At 44.0% G+C, this 16,807-nt stretch overlaps 2 protein-coding genes across 2 annotated transcripts; one reads left to right on the top strand and one right to left on the bottom strand.

The window, feature by feature from the left end:
- Positions 1-1,699: 1,699 nt before the first annotated feature.
- COX7B (cytochrome c oxidase subunit 7B) lies at positions 1,700-4,569 on the bottom strand. Its single transcript, XM_072429331.1, has 3 exons — positions 4,412-4,569; positions 2,641-2,765; positions 1,700-1,904 (listed from the first exon to the last, which is right to left on the bottom strand). Exons 1-3 carry the CDS (start codon positions 4,446-4,448, stop codon positions 1,827-1,829), a joined length of 240 nt encoding a protein of 79 aa, XP_072285432.1. The 5' UTR covers positions 4,449-4,569; the 3' UTR covers positions 1,700-1,826.
- A 198-nt stretch (positions 4,570-4,767) lies between these two features.
- MAGT1 (magnesium transporter 1) lies at positions 4,768-16,807 on the top strand. Its single transcript, XM_072429330.1, has 10 exons — positions 4,768-4,917; positions 5,753-5,922; positions 7,591-7,708; positions 8,378-8,518; positions 8,839-8,979; positions 10,557-10,646; positions 11,130-11,193; positions 13,637-13,711; positions 13,853-13,943; positions 14,904-16,807. The coding sequence occupies exons 1-10, from the start codon at positions 4,831-4,833 to the stop codon at positions 14,917-14,919; spliced, it is 993 nt and encodes a 330-aa protein (XP_072285431.1). The 5' UTR covers positions 4,768-4,830; the 3' UTR covers positions 14,920-16,807.

Genomic DNA, 16,807 nt, shown 5'->3' with positions numbered 1-16,807 from the left:
GATCATAACATTGCCCCCACAGGCACCACAGATTATAACACTGCCCCCACAGGCACCCCAGATCATAACACTGCCCCCACAGGCACCCCACATCATAACACTGCCCGCAGTTACCCTAGATCATAACACTGCCCCCACAGGTACCCCAGATCATAACACTGCCCCCACAGACACCCCAGATCATAACACTGCCCTCACAGGCACCCCAGATCATAACACTGCCTCCGCAGGCACCCCAGATCATAACACAACCCCCACAGACACCCCAGATCATAACACTTCCCCCACAGGTACCCCAGATCATAACACTGCCCTCACAGACACCCCAGATCATAACACTGCCCCCACAGGTACCCCAGATCATAACACTGCCTCCACAGGCACCCAGATCATAACACTGCCCCCACAGGCACCCCAGACCATAACACCGCCCCCACAGACACCCCAGATCAGTATATTTGTTCAGTAACCTATCTTGGCTTTTCCAGTATTGGGTCGCCCTCTTGTGGTAGATTTACAGAATACCACATCCATGGCTTCACATTTTTTTTATTTCAATCCCATTGGTATCTGCTTTAAATAATATTTTCTATTCCAGAGCCCTTGGGTTGCTATGGGTAGTGGGCTGTCTCTTAATAGGAGTTATGTAAATATTACATGTTTTGAGGGGTGAAAGTCACTTTGGAGGAGTTGACGTTGCCAAGAAGACTAAAATTTCATACAGATTGCCCTAGGGCAGCTTTTTTTTTTTTTACCTTTCTACCAATTACTTTACCAACAGATCACAGTATACTAGTGTGGTGGTGAGTGAGAAGAATTCCTCTTACATTGCTGGCCATTGGGAAGAATGTCACCCTAACAGATAGCCAGGGAGGTGGCAGATGATAAAAGTCCTCCTGACAGAAAATAGGCTGGACTAGCAGCAGCTTCTAATGTACAATTAATGAAGGATGATGGAAAGCAGATTTATTTTATTATTGGTTATACATTTGGAGCCTAGTTACAGTGCCATGAAAATTTCTGTTCCTGTATTCCAGGTGCAGTAAATGTCAGTTGTAAATAAAGCAGCCACAGTAACACCGGCTGTACCCTGCCAGCATGCTGCAGCAAAGGACCCTCCCTCTGCACCTTGTAAAACTACTGCTCCGAGTCAGCAGGGGACAGTGCTTTATGAGGAGGCGATTATTAGATTGTCACTTTTGGGCATTGTTTCCTGATTATTACTATTATAGGATTTATAAGGGATGACAAATCGCTGTAATATGACATCTGCACAGCAGCTTTCAAGGTGGAGGTTTATATGGGCATTGTATTAACTATGGGAGCTGACCCCAAACTACATCAAAATGGCCCATAAATAGTCTGGGGGTGCAGCAAGGGGAGCCAGCATCCTGCAACACCTAGTGTCACCTTCTGCTATTGGTGCAGGCCATTGGTGCCCTTTAGTACAGGGCAGATGGTGACATGGAAGCCTCCTTCCTGGTGACATCACCTGAACCATCTGAGCTGCAGGCAGGTGTGAGGGTCAAACCCTTACCTGTTATAAAACACAAGGTGGATGCAAAATTTATATGTGTGTCCCCCTCCCCATTATACCCCCACACTTGCTGATTTAGAGCATGCTGGGTGGAGGATGAGCAGAGTAATAATCATGTCATTGTATTCCTAGTTGTGTGAAAACATTCAGCAGACACAAATCTAGATTTCAGATTCATATTTATTACAACAGGAACCTCATTGCTCAACCAGCACATACAGAGGTTATGAGGGAGGGAGGACGATGCTTGACAATGCACAGGCTTGGTTTAGGTCACGAGGGATCTGGTCTATTTGTTATTCCATTCCTTTGGTGTGACTTTCCCCACCGGAGACAAATTCCAGCAGATTCCTGTGGATGTGATCACCTAAAAAGCAAACAAAGATTCAGCCAGTGAGCACAGAAATACAATAAAGTCAGTTCTACAAAATTGTACATCGTCTGCAGCTTATAGTATGTGACATGGTGACCCCTAGTGGTGAAAGATGAACATTACCTACGGCTTAAGGTATGTGACATGGTGACGCCTAGTGGTGAAAGCTGAACATATCCTCCGGCTTATAGTATGTGACATGGTGCCCTCTACTGGTGAAAGCTGAACATATCCTCTGGCTTATTGTATGTGCCATGGTGACCCTAGTAGCGAAAGCTGAACATTACCACCGGCTTATTGTATGTGCCATGGTGACCCCTACTGGTGAAAGCTGAATATTGCCTCCGGCTTATGGTATGTGTCATGGTGACCCCTAGTGGTGAAAGCTGCACATTGCACAAAGGGTGAAGTAAAGGACATGTTCTGGAAAGAAGCTTTTGCTCCTACACTGTGCAGAAATTATTAAAACACCATGAAAGTGCCGATAACAGAACACCTATCCTAAATATTCCTTCACAAGAAACACTTGAACCTCAAACCACAAACAAGTCTCCCCGAGAGTGACAACTACAAGCCACCCGGTGTAGCAGTGTTGTCACCCTATGAGCAGGAAGTCCTAGGAGAAATAAGGGGTGAAACATGTCTGTGATGTGCATTGTATTGTGAGCGGTGTTCAGGCAGCCGATTTATTTACCCCCCCATCTATAAACAATATAACCCCGATACTCACGTAGCTCCAGATGCTAACACAGAACACTGCCCCGGATGCCAGGACGAGGTTGCCATATTTGTCATGAAAGTTGGGCTCAGCCTGGTGATGAGAGCTTCTTGTGATTGTTCTCTGCAGGCTGCGTGCTGGGGGTCAGAAAACACAGAATGAGAATCTACAAACACCACTGCACGGGGCAAATAAATCCCCCAACACACCCAATGTGCCCCTCCCCCCCATACTCTACCCCAGGGAGCCCGCCAACAACACCCAGAGACCTGCAGTGTCGCTCAGAGCCAGCAACACCCAGTGCCCAGGCATGCAGCTTGCCCCGGGATGGCGCCCCCTGCAGTATGAAGCCTTTCTGGTTCTTTTGAGGTTTATGAAAAACATCCAGACAATGCAATGCAGGCACAAGAATCCAGATCTCTGTATAGCAGGATCAGAAAAGTGCCGCTGCAGCTTCTAGAGATCACCAGTCTGTAATCTGCTCAACCCATCTTCACATTTCCTGCATGGGCAGAGGATAACCTTCATGAAGGAGGAAGAGAGAGCACAGCAATGACCCTCACTATGTCAGGACTACAATGACAAGAGAGCACAGCAATGACCCTCACTATGTCAGGGGTACACTGACAGGAGGAGAGAGCACAGTGATGACCTTCACTATGTCAGGGGTACACTGACAGGAGGAGAGAGCACAGTGATGACCCTCACTATGTCAGGGGTACACTGACAGGAGGAGAGAGCACAGTGATGACCCTCACTATGTCAGGGGTACACTGACAGGAGGAGAGAGCACAGTGATGACCTTCACTATGTCAGGGGTACACTGACAGGAGGAGAGAGCACAGTGATGACCTTCAGAGCAGGCTGTACTACTATTACAGCAAAGATCACTGACCGGGGTGTGCTGTATGTCCCCATACAATGCAGGATTGGGACACACGTGCCATGTGTATCTAGGAAACACCAGGGGGTGACAGCCTGGCACAGGAATACCACGACCCCGGCCAATTTGTCATGGACTATATAGTATACCACATGCAGCGTCTGAGCGTCCTCTGCATAACGCAGCAATAGCAGGACGGTCACATGACCTCCACATGCCCCTCACCCCATTAGATGGAGCTTCCACTGATTCAGGGGGCCAGGTTAAGCTGAGGACAAACATGTCACCCAGCACGACAGTCACTCACACCAAAACCCCTCACCCACATGGCAGCCTCCCCCCCCACAGCGCAGCCCAGTCTTTGGCTCCCTAGGGGCCCTTTATTGGTACGCCATCATATTGTGCCCATAGGTGTGAAGGGAGCTGGTTATGCCCACACAGATGACAGGAGGCCATATAATGAGTGTGGTGCAGCAGGGAGACCCCTGGGAGTCATAATACCCACTGTACACCAGAGCCATCCTCTAATGACAGCCAATGCTGTCCCAGCTCCTCACCACCTTTCATATAGCTGGGGAGAAGCAGAGAAGCCGGCATCATGGGGGGAGGGGTTTGTATCTGCTGTGTAATGTGTCAGCGCCATATAATTCCTGATTATTATTATATAATGCTGAGGCCTTACAAAGAGACAGACTGCAGCCATTCCACACACAATAATGGGGGATTCACACAAATCTCTATATTTCCAGGGAAGAGTCACCACCCCCAGGGGAATACACCCTCCAACATGGGGGGTCACACAGACCGGGGTATGAAAAGAACCTATCACTGCCCCCTCACCCAGCCACACAAACCGCAGGACCCCCACAGGCCTTAATCCCCTCCCCCTCCTCATCTCACCGGACACGGCCAGAGCGGATCTTGCCAGAGGAAACATCTCGTCCTTCTCTCTTCTTACCCTTGACACGAATGGAGAAAAACAAAATGGCAGCGAAGGATATCCGCTAAAGAACACGCCCCTTTCAGGGGCTGATTGGACGATGAGGGCGGCGAGAAAGGTGATAGGGTTTCCACCTAGGCTCGCTTATCGCCCTAAAGCAGATTGGCCGCCCGCACGTAACCCCGCCTACTCTCTGTATTAAGAATGAATGAAGTTGTCTGGGTAGGTCAGCCCATCTTTCTGCTGACAAATAAGATAGTAACAACTTACTGGCGAATGATTGGCTAAAGTTTTTTGTGTTTTCCAATCAGAATAAGGCACCTGCTTCCTTGACGTGATGACGTAGAGCGCCGGCGGTAAGGGAAGTTTCTGTGGTGCGATGGAGGCGATGGGTAGACTTCTGGTGATGGCGGGTATGGCGCTGATTCTGTGCGGAGGAGTCTCCGAGGGTCAGAAGAAGAAGGAGGTGAGTCGGGGGTGATGGGATAATATGTACCAGGCGAGGTCAGACATGTAATATGTATTTGAGGCCTGTATTGTCACCAGTGGGCGGGGCTTATAAAGGGGGAAAGTCTGGTAGGTTCATAGAGAGTCTTGTGACTTATTTAGAAAGTTACATGTATTTTATCTGTGGAATGTTGTGCTGAGTTAATATTATTTACCAGGATTTATATAGCGCCAACATATTACGCAGCGCTGTCCAATAAATAGGGATTGCAAATGACAGATAGATACAGACAGTGATACAGGAGGACCCTTGCCCATGGAGCTTGCAATCTAAAATTTATTTTATACAGCTTTGCATGCCCTACTGATAGTTCTGCCCCTTCCTTTGCAGCCCTGCTGCTTATACTGATAGTTCTGCCCCCTCCCGTGCGGATCTGCTGCCTATACTGATACTTCTGCCCCCTCCCGTGCAGCCCTGCTGCTTATACTGATAGTTCTGCCCCCTCCCGTGCAGCCCTGCTGCTTATACTGATAGTTCTGCCCCCTCCCCTGCAGCCCTGCTGCTTTTACTCATAGTTTTGCCCCCTCCCGTGCAGCCCTGCTGCTTATACTAATAGTTTGTCCTCGTACCTTGCAGCCCAGCAGCTTATACTGATAGTTCGTCCCCGTCCCTTGCAGCCCTGTTGCTTATACTGATAATTCTGCTCCCTCCTGTGCAGCCCTGTTGCCTATACTGATAGTACTGATAGTTGGTGGGCATCTTAGGTAGAGAGATGCACATTACTACAGGCAAGAGGCACCATTGATCATTGTACTGCTATCCCTATATATAATGTTGTCATGTTCCTCCACAGATGGTTCTATCGGAGAAAGTTGGTCAACTGATGGATTGGGCCAGTAAGAGACCTGTGATCCGTATGAATGGCGACAAATTCCGACGCCTGATCAAAGCTCCACCCAGAAATTATTCCGTCATTGTCATGTTCACAGCGCTGCAATCACATCGGCAATGTGTAGTGTGCAAGTAAGGAAATTTTTATTCATCATGTATGTCTGCCCCCTCCTTTCATGTCTGTCTCCCACCTCCACCCCACCCCGTCATGCCTGCCATCTGCCCTCTCGTCATGCCTGTCCTCTTGTGTATTCCCGTACATCCTACACTGTTTCCCTGCTGAGAGGTGATGCAATTGTGTAAATTCTGGTGATGCAAATCTGTAAATTATTTTATATAGAACAGATCAGCAATGGCAGCTGTCAACATCAGTGACAGGTCCTCTTTACAGGAGTGCAGCAGCAGATTTATTACTTTTTTGAAAGGGGGGGGCACCAGAAACATAGGAAATGTCAATAACTGATAAACCTCTGGAAACCTCCAAAGGTCTCATTACATAAATGGTCAAAACAGATGTACAATAATAATAATTATATGATGTACCTGCAGGTGGCAATCTGTGGGGGGCGCTCTTTGTTTGCTCTATATGAATTTCCATACTCTGAGAATACGATTATTGCTGGCAGTAATCTCCAGGAAGCTGTTCTCCTGCATTTGCCATTGTTTGTATTTCTGGGCTGACAGGTACCTCACAGAGAATGACAATGAGACAGCCGCCCTCGGGGACCTCACATAGCACACGTGGCACATTCAGTGTCTAAAGATCTCAAATCTTCAATAGGGGTTATATCCCACCTACAGAACACAGATGGGGGTGTGGGGTCCACCCCGTGGGCTCATCCTCCATCTACAGAACACGGATGGGGGTGTGGGGTCTACCCTGTGGGCTCATCCTCCATCAACTTACAGAACACGGATGGGGGTGTGGGGTCTACCCCGTGGGCTCATCCTCCATCTACAGAACACAGATGGGGGTGTGGGGTCCACCCCGTGGGCTCATCCTCCATCTACAGAACACGGATGGGGGTGTGGGGTCCACCCCGTGGGCTCATCCTCCATCTATCTACAGAACACGGATGGGGGTGTGGGGTCTACCCCGTGGGCTCATCCTCCATCTACAGAACACAGATAGGGGTGGGGTCTATCCCGGGGGCTCAGCCCCCATCTACCAAACACAGATGGGGTTGTGGGGTCCATCCCGGGGGGTTAATCCTCTATCTACCAAACAAAGAGGGGGGTGCGGGGTCTATCCTGGGGGCTCAGCCCCCATCTACAGAACACGGATGGGGGGTAGAATCAGATTGGCGTTGTAAAGCCAAGTTGTATATCCATCCTTATATTCAGTCTTGCACGGTGTCCCTGGACTGAAATTGCTTCCTATGCTTTTACTGCACACTGTGAGATTCATTAGAAGCTGCAAAGCCTGACTTGTCTCCTACCTGGAGGAAATCCTGTGTCATCTTTCCCTTTCCTTCCCATCCTGCCTGTCACAGCAGTTTTATTGACTGGATTTCAGTTTTTACCATGGAGGCTCAGCATTGCAGATGGACATTGGCCATCTTCAAATGTTTATCCGCTATCATCCGCCACAAACTGCTTGCTTTGCGCAGAGAAGCATGGAGACCCAGTGATGACATCACATGATCTGAAATGTTATAGAAACCAATATAATTTGTAAAGTTTTTTTGATGTTTCTGTTAATGAACTGGGAGGAGGGGGGTGGGGGGACCAGGGAAGCTAAAATATAAATAGATCAAACATATGCTTTAAGCTTCCATTTACTTGTCTGTGTTTATTTAGGCAAGCCGATGAAGAGTACCAGATCCTGGCAAATTCCTGGCGCTACTCCAGTGCCTTTACCAATAGAATATTCTTTGCAATGGTGGACTTTGATGAAGGATCTGATGTTTTCCAAATGGTAAATCCTCTTCATTCCTCTCTTGGCTCTGTCTAGTCTTTGTTGTAATCATTAGGTGTTTTCGGTGATAAATATTGTCACATTCATGAGGATTTCATCACTGTAATCCCCTGTGTGGTGACCCCATCTGCAGACTGGTCACATTACAGGAGGTTGGGTGGTCTCATCTAATCCTCTACAGGTCCTTCAGTATTAGACAGTTTTCCATGTGGTTATCACACAGTGTCCCCATATGACTTGGGTCTTATATACAAAGACATTGGTGTCGCAACTGCTTTTCTTCCTCCGATATTGAACCTCAGCCAGTGGAATCAGTGGCACAACACTGTGCTAGGGGTAGCTGGGCACCTTGTGTGCAATGTTAGTAATCTTCATCAAGACTATAAAGTAAACCTGTAACATTGCCAGTAATTCAGATATTGCCCTCCACCTTTCATATAATGCAATGAACATAATTTTGCCTTTTAGGCCTGATCTGGCAGATAGTTTGCTTTTGTTTGGGTTTCTCCTGTGACTTGCATTGCTACAGTCATTTAGCAAAAATGCTGATTTTTTTTTGTCACATATTACATGAGATTACATGCACATGAGATTTGACCATGAAATCACAAAAATCTTTACTTTGAATTTCTCATTAATCTTTCTTCTTTTATTGTCATCTTCTTGTAGTTAAATATGAACTCAGCACCGACCTTCATGCATTTCCCTCCTAAGGGGAAACCCAAAAGAGGGGACACCTACGAGCTGCAGGTGCGAGGATTTGCTGCTGAACAGCTTGCTCGATGGATTGCAGACCGGACAGATGTAAATGTAAGATGAGTTTTGGCTTTATATTTTTGGTACAATAATTGTAAATGTGTCGCCTACAAACATTTCATATTTATTGGCTCAAAAGGTCACTGCTGTCCCTAAAACTCAGACAGGATCTACACCCCCTCATATATATATATTTATTTATTTATTTATATTTGTTTTTCTAGCATAAATTTCATTATCATATCAGAATCAAAAATGTTACTGGGCTGTCTGATTGAAAAACCCAGAGTGACTAAAATTCATTCTCATGTCCTATTTAGTGCAAGCTTTTACATTGGGTAATCTGTTACCATATTCTTTTCTGTTTTTCACAGATACGAGTTATAAGGCCTCCAAACTACGCCGGGCCTCTGATGCTGGGCTTGCTGTTGGCTGTGATTGGTGGATTAGTGTATTTAAGGAGAAGTAACCTTGACTTCCTGTATAACAAGACTGGATGGGCCTTGGCCGCTTTGGTATATGAAGTTTTATATGATATTTTGTTGTGGCAGCAATATCTTATAATGTTTGTATTACTCCTGAACCAGGAAATTTATAAAGATAAAAGGTGTCACAATTGGGGAGACAAGGGGCGACACGGCTTGTACAGAAGTGGTGTGAGCTCTAAGAAAGGGCCAAGGCGCAAAGTCTAAGCCAGAGGTCAGCAAACTTTTTTTGGCAACTAGGCTGTTTCAGGGGTAGGCAGGAGCACACTAGACCGGACTCTCTCTTGGGTCCCGCCCTAATGTCTCTGCCCCCTGAAGGGAAATCCCTCTCTTGCACAATGCATATGCAGGAGAGGGAATGTCCCCTATTTACCCTGGCGGCGGAAGTGTTAACGCCAGCCGCGGAAAATGAGGAAGGGAGCCACCACACGGAGGCTCAAGAGGCACATGCGGTTCTGGTAGTTTGTCCTGGCCCCGCTGCGGGAGGAGGCCAGATCCACCAGGGGGCGTTAGGCCTGGAATAAACTACCGCCTAGGCCATATCCGGCCTAAAGGCCTAGTTTGCCAACATCTGGTCTACGCAGTAACCAGGACTCCAGAGCCTCTAGTGGTGAGGATGTTGCACTGCTGGTTACTGCCAGGTTGCGGTCCTTGGCACACCAAGGTGGACAAGATAAAACACAGTACCAAATCACTAGGCAGAAGAATTGTCAAGGAAGGCCAGGGTTGAGGCAAACGGCAAGAAAGGTCAGGGACAAGTAAAGGGTCAAGAACCAGAAATCCAAGAAAAAAGACACCCGTGACACAGGGATCACTGCAGACAGAGGAACACTGGAACACCTCAAGGGAAACAGACTGGCCAATAATGGGTAAACAGTGTGCTGTGCTGTGTCTGATTTAGTTAAATAGCCAGGAATGATTAAGAGGCTATTTCCTGGCCGGCAGGAGGAACAATACTGATAAAATCTGGAAGAGCAAGCATGTCTGTGCCCCAAACTGCCCGCATGCACAGGAGAGATGCGCCTGTGTTTTAGAAGAAGTGTAACAAAGGGCACTACTGGACATGTTTAATATAATAATGTCAGATAGGCTTATGTTGGATTCTGATTTGAATATGAAGGCATTATTATACTTCTGCCCACACTTTTTGACTGTGTCTGGGGGCCTGTTTAAATGAAGATAATAGATTGCAGTTTCTTTGTTCTCCATTTAAATAAGTCTGATCAGTTTTGTAACACCAAATTTATTTAAAAAAATATCATATTTGTACCAATTAGCAGCTAAAATATAGCTTACCTGGTATTCTGGAGTCCCATGTGCCAATTCCTGAATATGGCAATCAGATCTGTGGCAGTGTAATGATGAAGCAGTTGGATGTAACAAGCAGCATAGTCAGCTGTGTCTGTTATCATTCCCATAGTAGAATATTGCGTGCTTCTGCAGTTCTTTTTGGTCTAAATTGCATTTATTGGGTGGCATATGGGTGCCCAATGCCACCTTTGTTTAGTATGTTAAAGTTCAGCTTTGTCCATATTTATTAGAATTGCCTCCACAATATTACTTTCGACATATATAATGCCTGCAACTTCTGTGTTTTCTTTCACCAGTGTTTTGTGTTGGCAATGACTTCTGGACAAATGTGGAATCACATTCGAGGACCTCCCTATGCACACAAGAACCCACACACAGGCCAAGTGGTAGGTACTCATTCCTTCATTATCTGCCATGATTGAAGCAATTGTAGGAACTGAATTTTCCATATGAAAAGCTATACCTGCAAATCCTCGTAATATGACAAAACACTCTTATCCTAAAGAACAGATGTAATAGTACAATAAGGATCCCCCACCCCCTTTGCAGGCCACACCAACTCTAGAAAGCAATCAGCATGAGCTCATTTATTAAGCTGCAACCCACATCACATGTACTGGTGAACTATATGGAGACTACAAGTGGCCATCTGACACGCATTACAATATGTCATGATCTAGTGTTGATTGTTTAATAGTTGGGAAGAAAAGTGCAGAGCTCACAATAAATGTTGCTATGTGTATGTGATGTGCTTGTTAATAATTGTCATATATATATATATATATATATATATTTGCAAAGAAGAAACATGTTTATTTCACTGTTTACGTTATCACTTTTCAGCCGTTTTTTTTCTTTGTGCTCTGCAGAGTTACATACATGGAAGCAGCCAAGCCCAGTTTGTGGCAGAAACCCATATTGTGTTGTTATTCAGTATCCTTTTTACGTTTGCAGTCCAAGAGCCTGAACATGTATGGAGAATTACGCTTACATTCCTAAAAGTTGCTCAAATTACTCATGAGGCACAGTGCATAAAATATATTGCGCTGAACAGCAGTTATACTGCTCAGTGATATTTTAATGCTACTGTGTAGCATGTAGCATAAATACACTGTGATATATTTAATGATACTGTGTAATACATTGGACAGATAGCAACAGTATCTTTTTGGGCTGCAGTATCTGCACAATGCACACCTACTGCCATATGGCCAAAATTTTATGGACTCCTCCTGATGACTGAATGCAGTTGAATCAGTGAAAGGTCCTGGTAATCCTCCATCACACATTGCAGATTGACATTGCAGACAACACAGGCCTGACCTCTAACCTACTGGAGAACTTTAATGGTGAATTGGAATGGTAAGCCAGGTTTCACATCAGTACCTGACCTCACCCGTGGGGAAAAATCCCCATAGATACCCTCTACAATTTTGTGGAAAGCTCTCCTAGAAGTGTGGAGGATAGTAAAACTATATACGTGTGTGTGTATAACTTTTTTCTAATTTTGGTTCTGTACTTTTAAATTAATTTGTAACATTTACAATTCATTTTAAATGAAACAACTCAGATGCAGTTGATCTGCAGACTTTCAGCTTTAATTCAGTGGGTTGAACAAAAAAATTGCATAAAAATGTGAGGAACTAAATCCTTTTTTTAACACTATCATTTCATTTCAGAGGCTCAAAAGTATTTGTACAAATTAAAAAGCTGAAACTAAAATGTTCATTTCTAAGACTTGTTTGAAACCCCTTTGCTGGCATGGAAAGCCTGTAGTCTTGAACTCATGGACACCACCAGATTCTGTGTTTCGTCCTTTTTAATGCTCTCCCAGGCCTTTACTGCAGCGGCTTTCAGTTGCTGTTTGTTTGTGGGCCTTTCTGTCCTAAGTTTAGTCTTCAACAAGTGGCTATATGTTTTGGGTCATTGTCCATCTGTATTATGAAATACCTCCCAATCCATGTGACATTTAGCTGGATTTGAGCAGACAGTATGTCTCTGAACACCTCAGAATTCATTTGGCTGCTTCTGTGTCCCATCATGGATAAACACTAAATAAACACTAAAGTCCCAGTGCCATGGCAGCCATGCATGCCCAAGCCATCACACTGCCTCGGCAATGTTTTACAGATGATGTGCTATGCTTTGGATCATGAACTGTTCCACGCCTTACCCATACTTTTTTCTTGCCATCATTCCAGTAAAGGTTGATCTTGGTTTCATCTGTCCAAAGAATGTTTTCCCAGAACTGTGCTGGATTTTTTAGATGTTTTTTTAGTAAAGTCCAATCTAGCCTTTCTATTCCTAAGGCTTATGAGTGGCTTGCACCTTGCAGTGCACGTTCTGTATTTACTTTCATGCAGTCTTCTCTTTATGGTAGATTTGGATATCGATACGTCTACTTCCTGGAGAGTGTTGGTCACTTGGTTGGCTGTTGTGAAGGGGTTTCACCATATAAATGATTCTGCCATCATCCACCACTGTTGTCTTCCATGGACGTCCAGGTCTTTCAGCGTTGCTGAGTTCACCAGTGCTTTGTTTCTTTCTCATGATGTAGTAAACTGTAGATTTTGCCACTCCTAATATTGTAGCAATTTCTTGGATGGGTTTTTTCTGTTTTAGCAGCTTAAGGATGGCTTGTTTCACCTGCATGGAGAGCTCCGCATGTTGTCTGTTCACAGCAAAATCTTCCACATACAAGCACCCCTCCCCACAAATCAACTCCAGGCCTTTTATCTGCTTAATTTATAATGCCATAATGAAGGAATTACCCACACCGGCCCATGAAAAAGCCTTTGAGTCAATTGTCCAATTACTATTAAGCCCCTGAACATTTTTGTGTGTGTATGTATGTATGTATATATATATATATATATATATATATATATATATACACTTATTTATTTATTGGAAGGGATAGGGTCATGGACATTTTGGGTTTAAAATGGGATGTCCAAGAACCTAATGTATGTGTGGTAGTCAGAGAGGTTTGATGGATTTTTTGTCCTAGTATAGAATGTCTCCCAAGTCTGGAGTTTTCACACATGGCTGGGCCCAATTAGTATACACGTTCCTTACCTGACCAGAGCTCAGACCTGCTGCATCAGACTTAGAATTTGAATACAGAAAGATGTTTGAACATCACTCAACCTAACATCTTATTTACTCCACCCACAAGAAATAATTATGGCTCACCTAGGTTGAGGGTACCCATCCAGCAAATCCTTATTTTCTGGTTGTGATGTCAACCATAAATATATTAAGTAGCTGCAAAGCCCAAAAGGTGGCTTGCATTTAAGACACTGAAGGAGCAGTCTAAAATCTTTGAATAATAGATTTTTTCAACAGATTTGTTCCTTAAATTTACCCTTTTTAGATGGTGGAGTAACATTGGGGATGGTTCTTCTCCATGAAGCTGCTACATCTGATATGGATGTAGGAAAACGGAAAAGTAAGTGAAAGTTTTTATAAGATGTCTGTGGATTATGGGTGAAAAAATCCCTTGTCTCGCCCTTACATGGCATGTATGGTATGTATTTCTGTATTTGTGATGAGATGGTAAAGCTAATCGTATGTTCTTTTCCCTTGGCAGTAATGTGCATGGCTGGAATGGGCCTGGTGGTTCTTTTCTTTAGCTGGCTGCTGTCTGTGTTCAGATCCAAATACCACGGCTACCCGTACAGGTAAAGATTATTCTACGGTCTTACCCAAATTCCACAGCTGTCCATACTGGTATATGATCTGTGTGTGTTCCATACAAATACTTCCATGAACTCCTTTAGTAGACAGTACCACTATAGTAGATCTACAGCTTGTCATTCTGTGATATGACTCATATATGGGACAATTTTGGAAAGTGTATAATGTGTCAAGAAAAACATTAGAGCAACCAAAAAATATTACTTACCTGACATTTCTTGCCATTGCTACAGGAAAAGGCCATCCTGTAAACTTTAGGCCTTTTAAATTTTAAGTAATGCCATCCAGCAGGCAATGTGTTAAATCTTTGATCTCGGTGGCACTGTCGTGGGTGAGGTGTCCCTGGAGGGGATGGCGATGGTTATATTGGTATTACTATTAGCAGTATGGTGTCCCTGGAGGAAATGGTGATGGTGTTATTGGTATTACTATTGGCAGTATGGTGTTCCTGGAGAGGATGGCGATGGTTATATTGGTATTACTATTGGCGGTGAGGTGTCTCTGGAGGGGATGCGATGGTTATATTGGTATTACTATTGGCGGTGAGGTGTCTCTGGAGGGGATAGTGATGGGCGATGGTTATATTGGTATTACTATTGGCGGTGAGGTGTCTCTGGAGGGGATAGTGATGGGTAAATTGGTATTACTATTGGCGGTGAGGTGTCCCTGGAGGGGATGGCGATAGTTATATTGTTATTACTATTGGCAGTAAGGTGTTCCTAGAGAGGATGGCGATGGTTATATTGGTATTACTATTGGTGGTGAGGTGTCCCTGGAGGGGATGGCGATAGTTATATTGTTATTACTATTGGTGGTGAGGTGTCCCTGGAGGTAATGGCAATGGTTATATTGGTATTACTATTGGTGGATCAACAACATTGTGTAGAAAATTTTAAATATTTTTATCTCTATCAGAAGATAAATAAAATTTCTGTCTCTTTCAGCTTCCTAATGACATAGAAGAAATGGGGTCGGCTGTCAAGGAGTGAATCTGGAAACATTGGAACATGCTATTTGTCTTACAAAGTCTGCTCACAGAGATTCAGGGTGGATTGCACCACTCAGGACACTTTCTGCTCAATTTAGAATGAGATTTTCTTGGTATCTGAGAACCAAAGATTTCATGCAGTGCCTTAGTCAGATGCAGTGAGATCCATGTACTCCTACTCAGACAAAATTTCTCTTTCTTTCACACACGACCATGCATTGTTTATTGGCTCCTGTCATGGGTACCTAGATACCTACAGCGCAGTCACCAAACACTTGGTTCATAATGGGATTTTACATCTTTATTCTTCAGATAATAAAGTTGGAAAAGCTTGAAGATTTTTTTATTGTTGATATAGATTTTTATTTTGTAGAATGTAGGACTACAGGCTTGCTCTTTATTTTCTTGGCCGCAGAATATTTGGAGTTGCAGGAACTTTAGCTGTTATAAAGTAGTGTGTACAGTGGGTTTCTAAGAAGCGTCCAGCAAGGCTTTCATCCAGCTTCACACTGCTTTGGAGCATTTAAAGTACCTTTCATTTCCAATATGAGAGTTTAAACAGAACCTAATGGCAGTGCCAACTGCTGGAATGTTTGAGTTTGAGATTAAGCCATCTGGGAGTTTGTTTAATGGTACACCCAGGATTTTTTAAAATATGGGCTTTATGCCTAAATTGGAACCAAATTCTTCTATAAAGGCTTCAACATCCTTGGAACATACTGAAAACCTCCTGTACCCACTGCTCCTGTCCTGGCTAAAGCCTGTGTGGCCTTATTATGGTACCAAATATTGGCTACTTTGATGCATGGACATAATCTAATCTGAAATTTTATACATACTTATAACATTAAAAATCTGTCGGCCAAGAAATAGTAACAATATAATTTAGTTTTTACGTTATGTTTAGGAACTTCATATGAGAAGCACAATATGTGGCCTGTCTAGGGTTAGATACTGTAAATGTCTTTGTAGCTAATTATTAGTTCTGCTTGTATGAGAAGAATCTAGCCTACAGTTTGTCAATTATTGTCATTTGTAGACAATTTTGGGAAGTGACCTTGTTCACATTGCTTTGTGAGGTTGTTAAAATTATTTTTTTTCTGCACAAAGCACCCCTCTTCCTCCTCCTAGCTTATATACTTAGCCAACCACACTCATTACAACCCCAATAACAGAACAAGCTCCCTGGGGCAGGACTGTCTGTGACCCCCTTGAACAGCCAATCACTAAACATTGTCATCTGTGGGGGCATCATGACTCTCTCTCCCCTTCAGCTGCCACTTGAATATTGGGATAATGATGCAGGGAGTGTGGCTGCCTATCTATGTTTCTTTATATGCAGTCAAAACAAGGTGATTGTTTTCAACATTCTGTCCCTTTTGTCTTTACTGATTTGCCATTTTATTCTTCCAGTGGTGGGTGAGAGATCTAAACATATCTATCGCTGCACACTGCAAGAAATGGCAGGTGAGGGTAAATTAAAAACTAGATGCCTAGTGATATTGTAGGTACTGGGGAAAAGTACAAGGGATGCTGGACAGGGTGCGGAGCAAGGATGAAGGTATTTTCATTCACTAGAGGTGGCTACAATTTCTAATATTCATCAGTTGGGTAACTAAGCTATGCAAATACACTTTCCCTGTTTTTTATTCTCCTTGAATGTTTGTAGTGACACAGAAGTGCCTGATCTACATTTTCTATCAATACAGCTTCCACAATTGCAGCTTTTTTATGTTTAGGATTTCTATAAAGAGCAATGAACAGATTCTTCTAGATTGATCTATGATGTAAACACCTATTTAGATGTCGGATGAGTTGCTAAGAATTGGATTTTAATTAAAATCTCAAATTTGATTCTGA

The sequence above is a fragment of the Pyxicephalus adspersus genome, chromosome Z, assembly GCF_032062135.1.
Source record: "Pyxicephalus adspersus chromosome Z, UCB_Pads_2.0, whole genome shotgun sequence".
NCBI lineage: Eukaryota > Metazoa > Chordata > Amphibia > Anura > Pyxicephalidae > Pyxicephalus > Pyxicephalus adspersus.
This window is presented reverse-complemented; position numbering and strand designations above follow the sequence as displayed.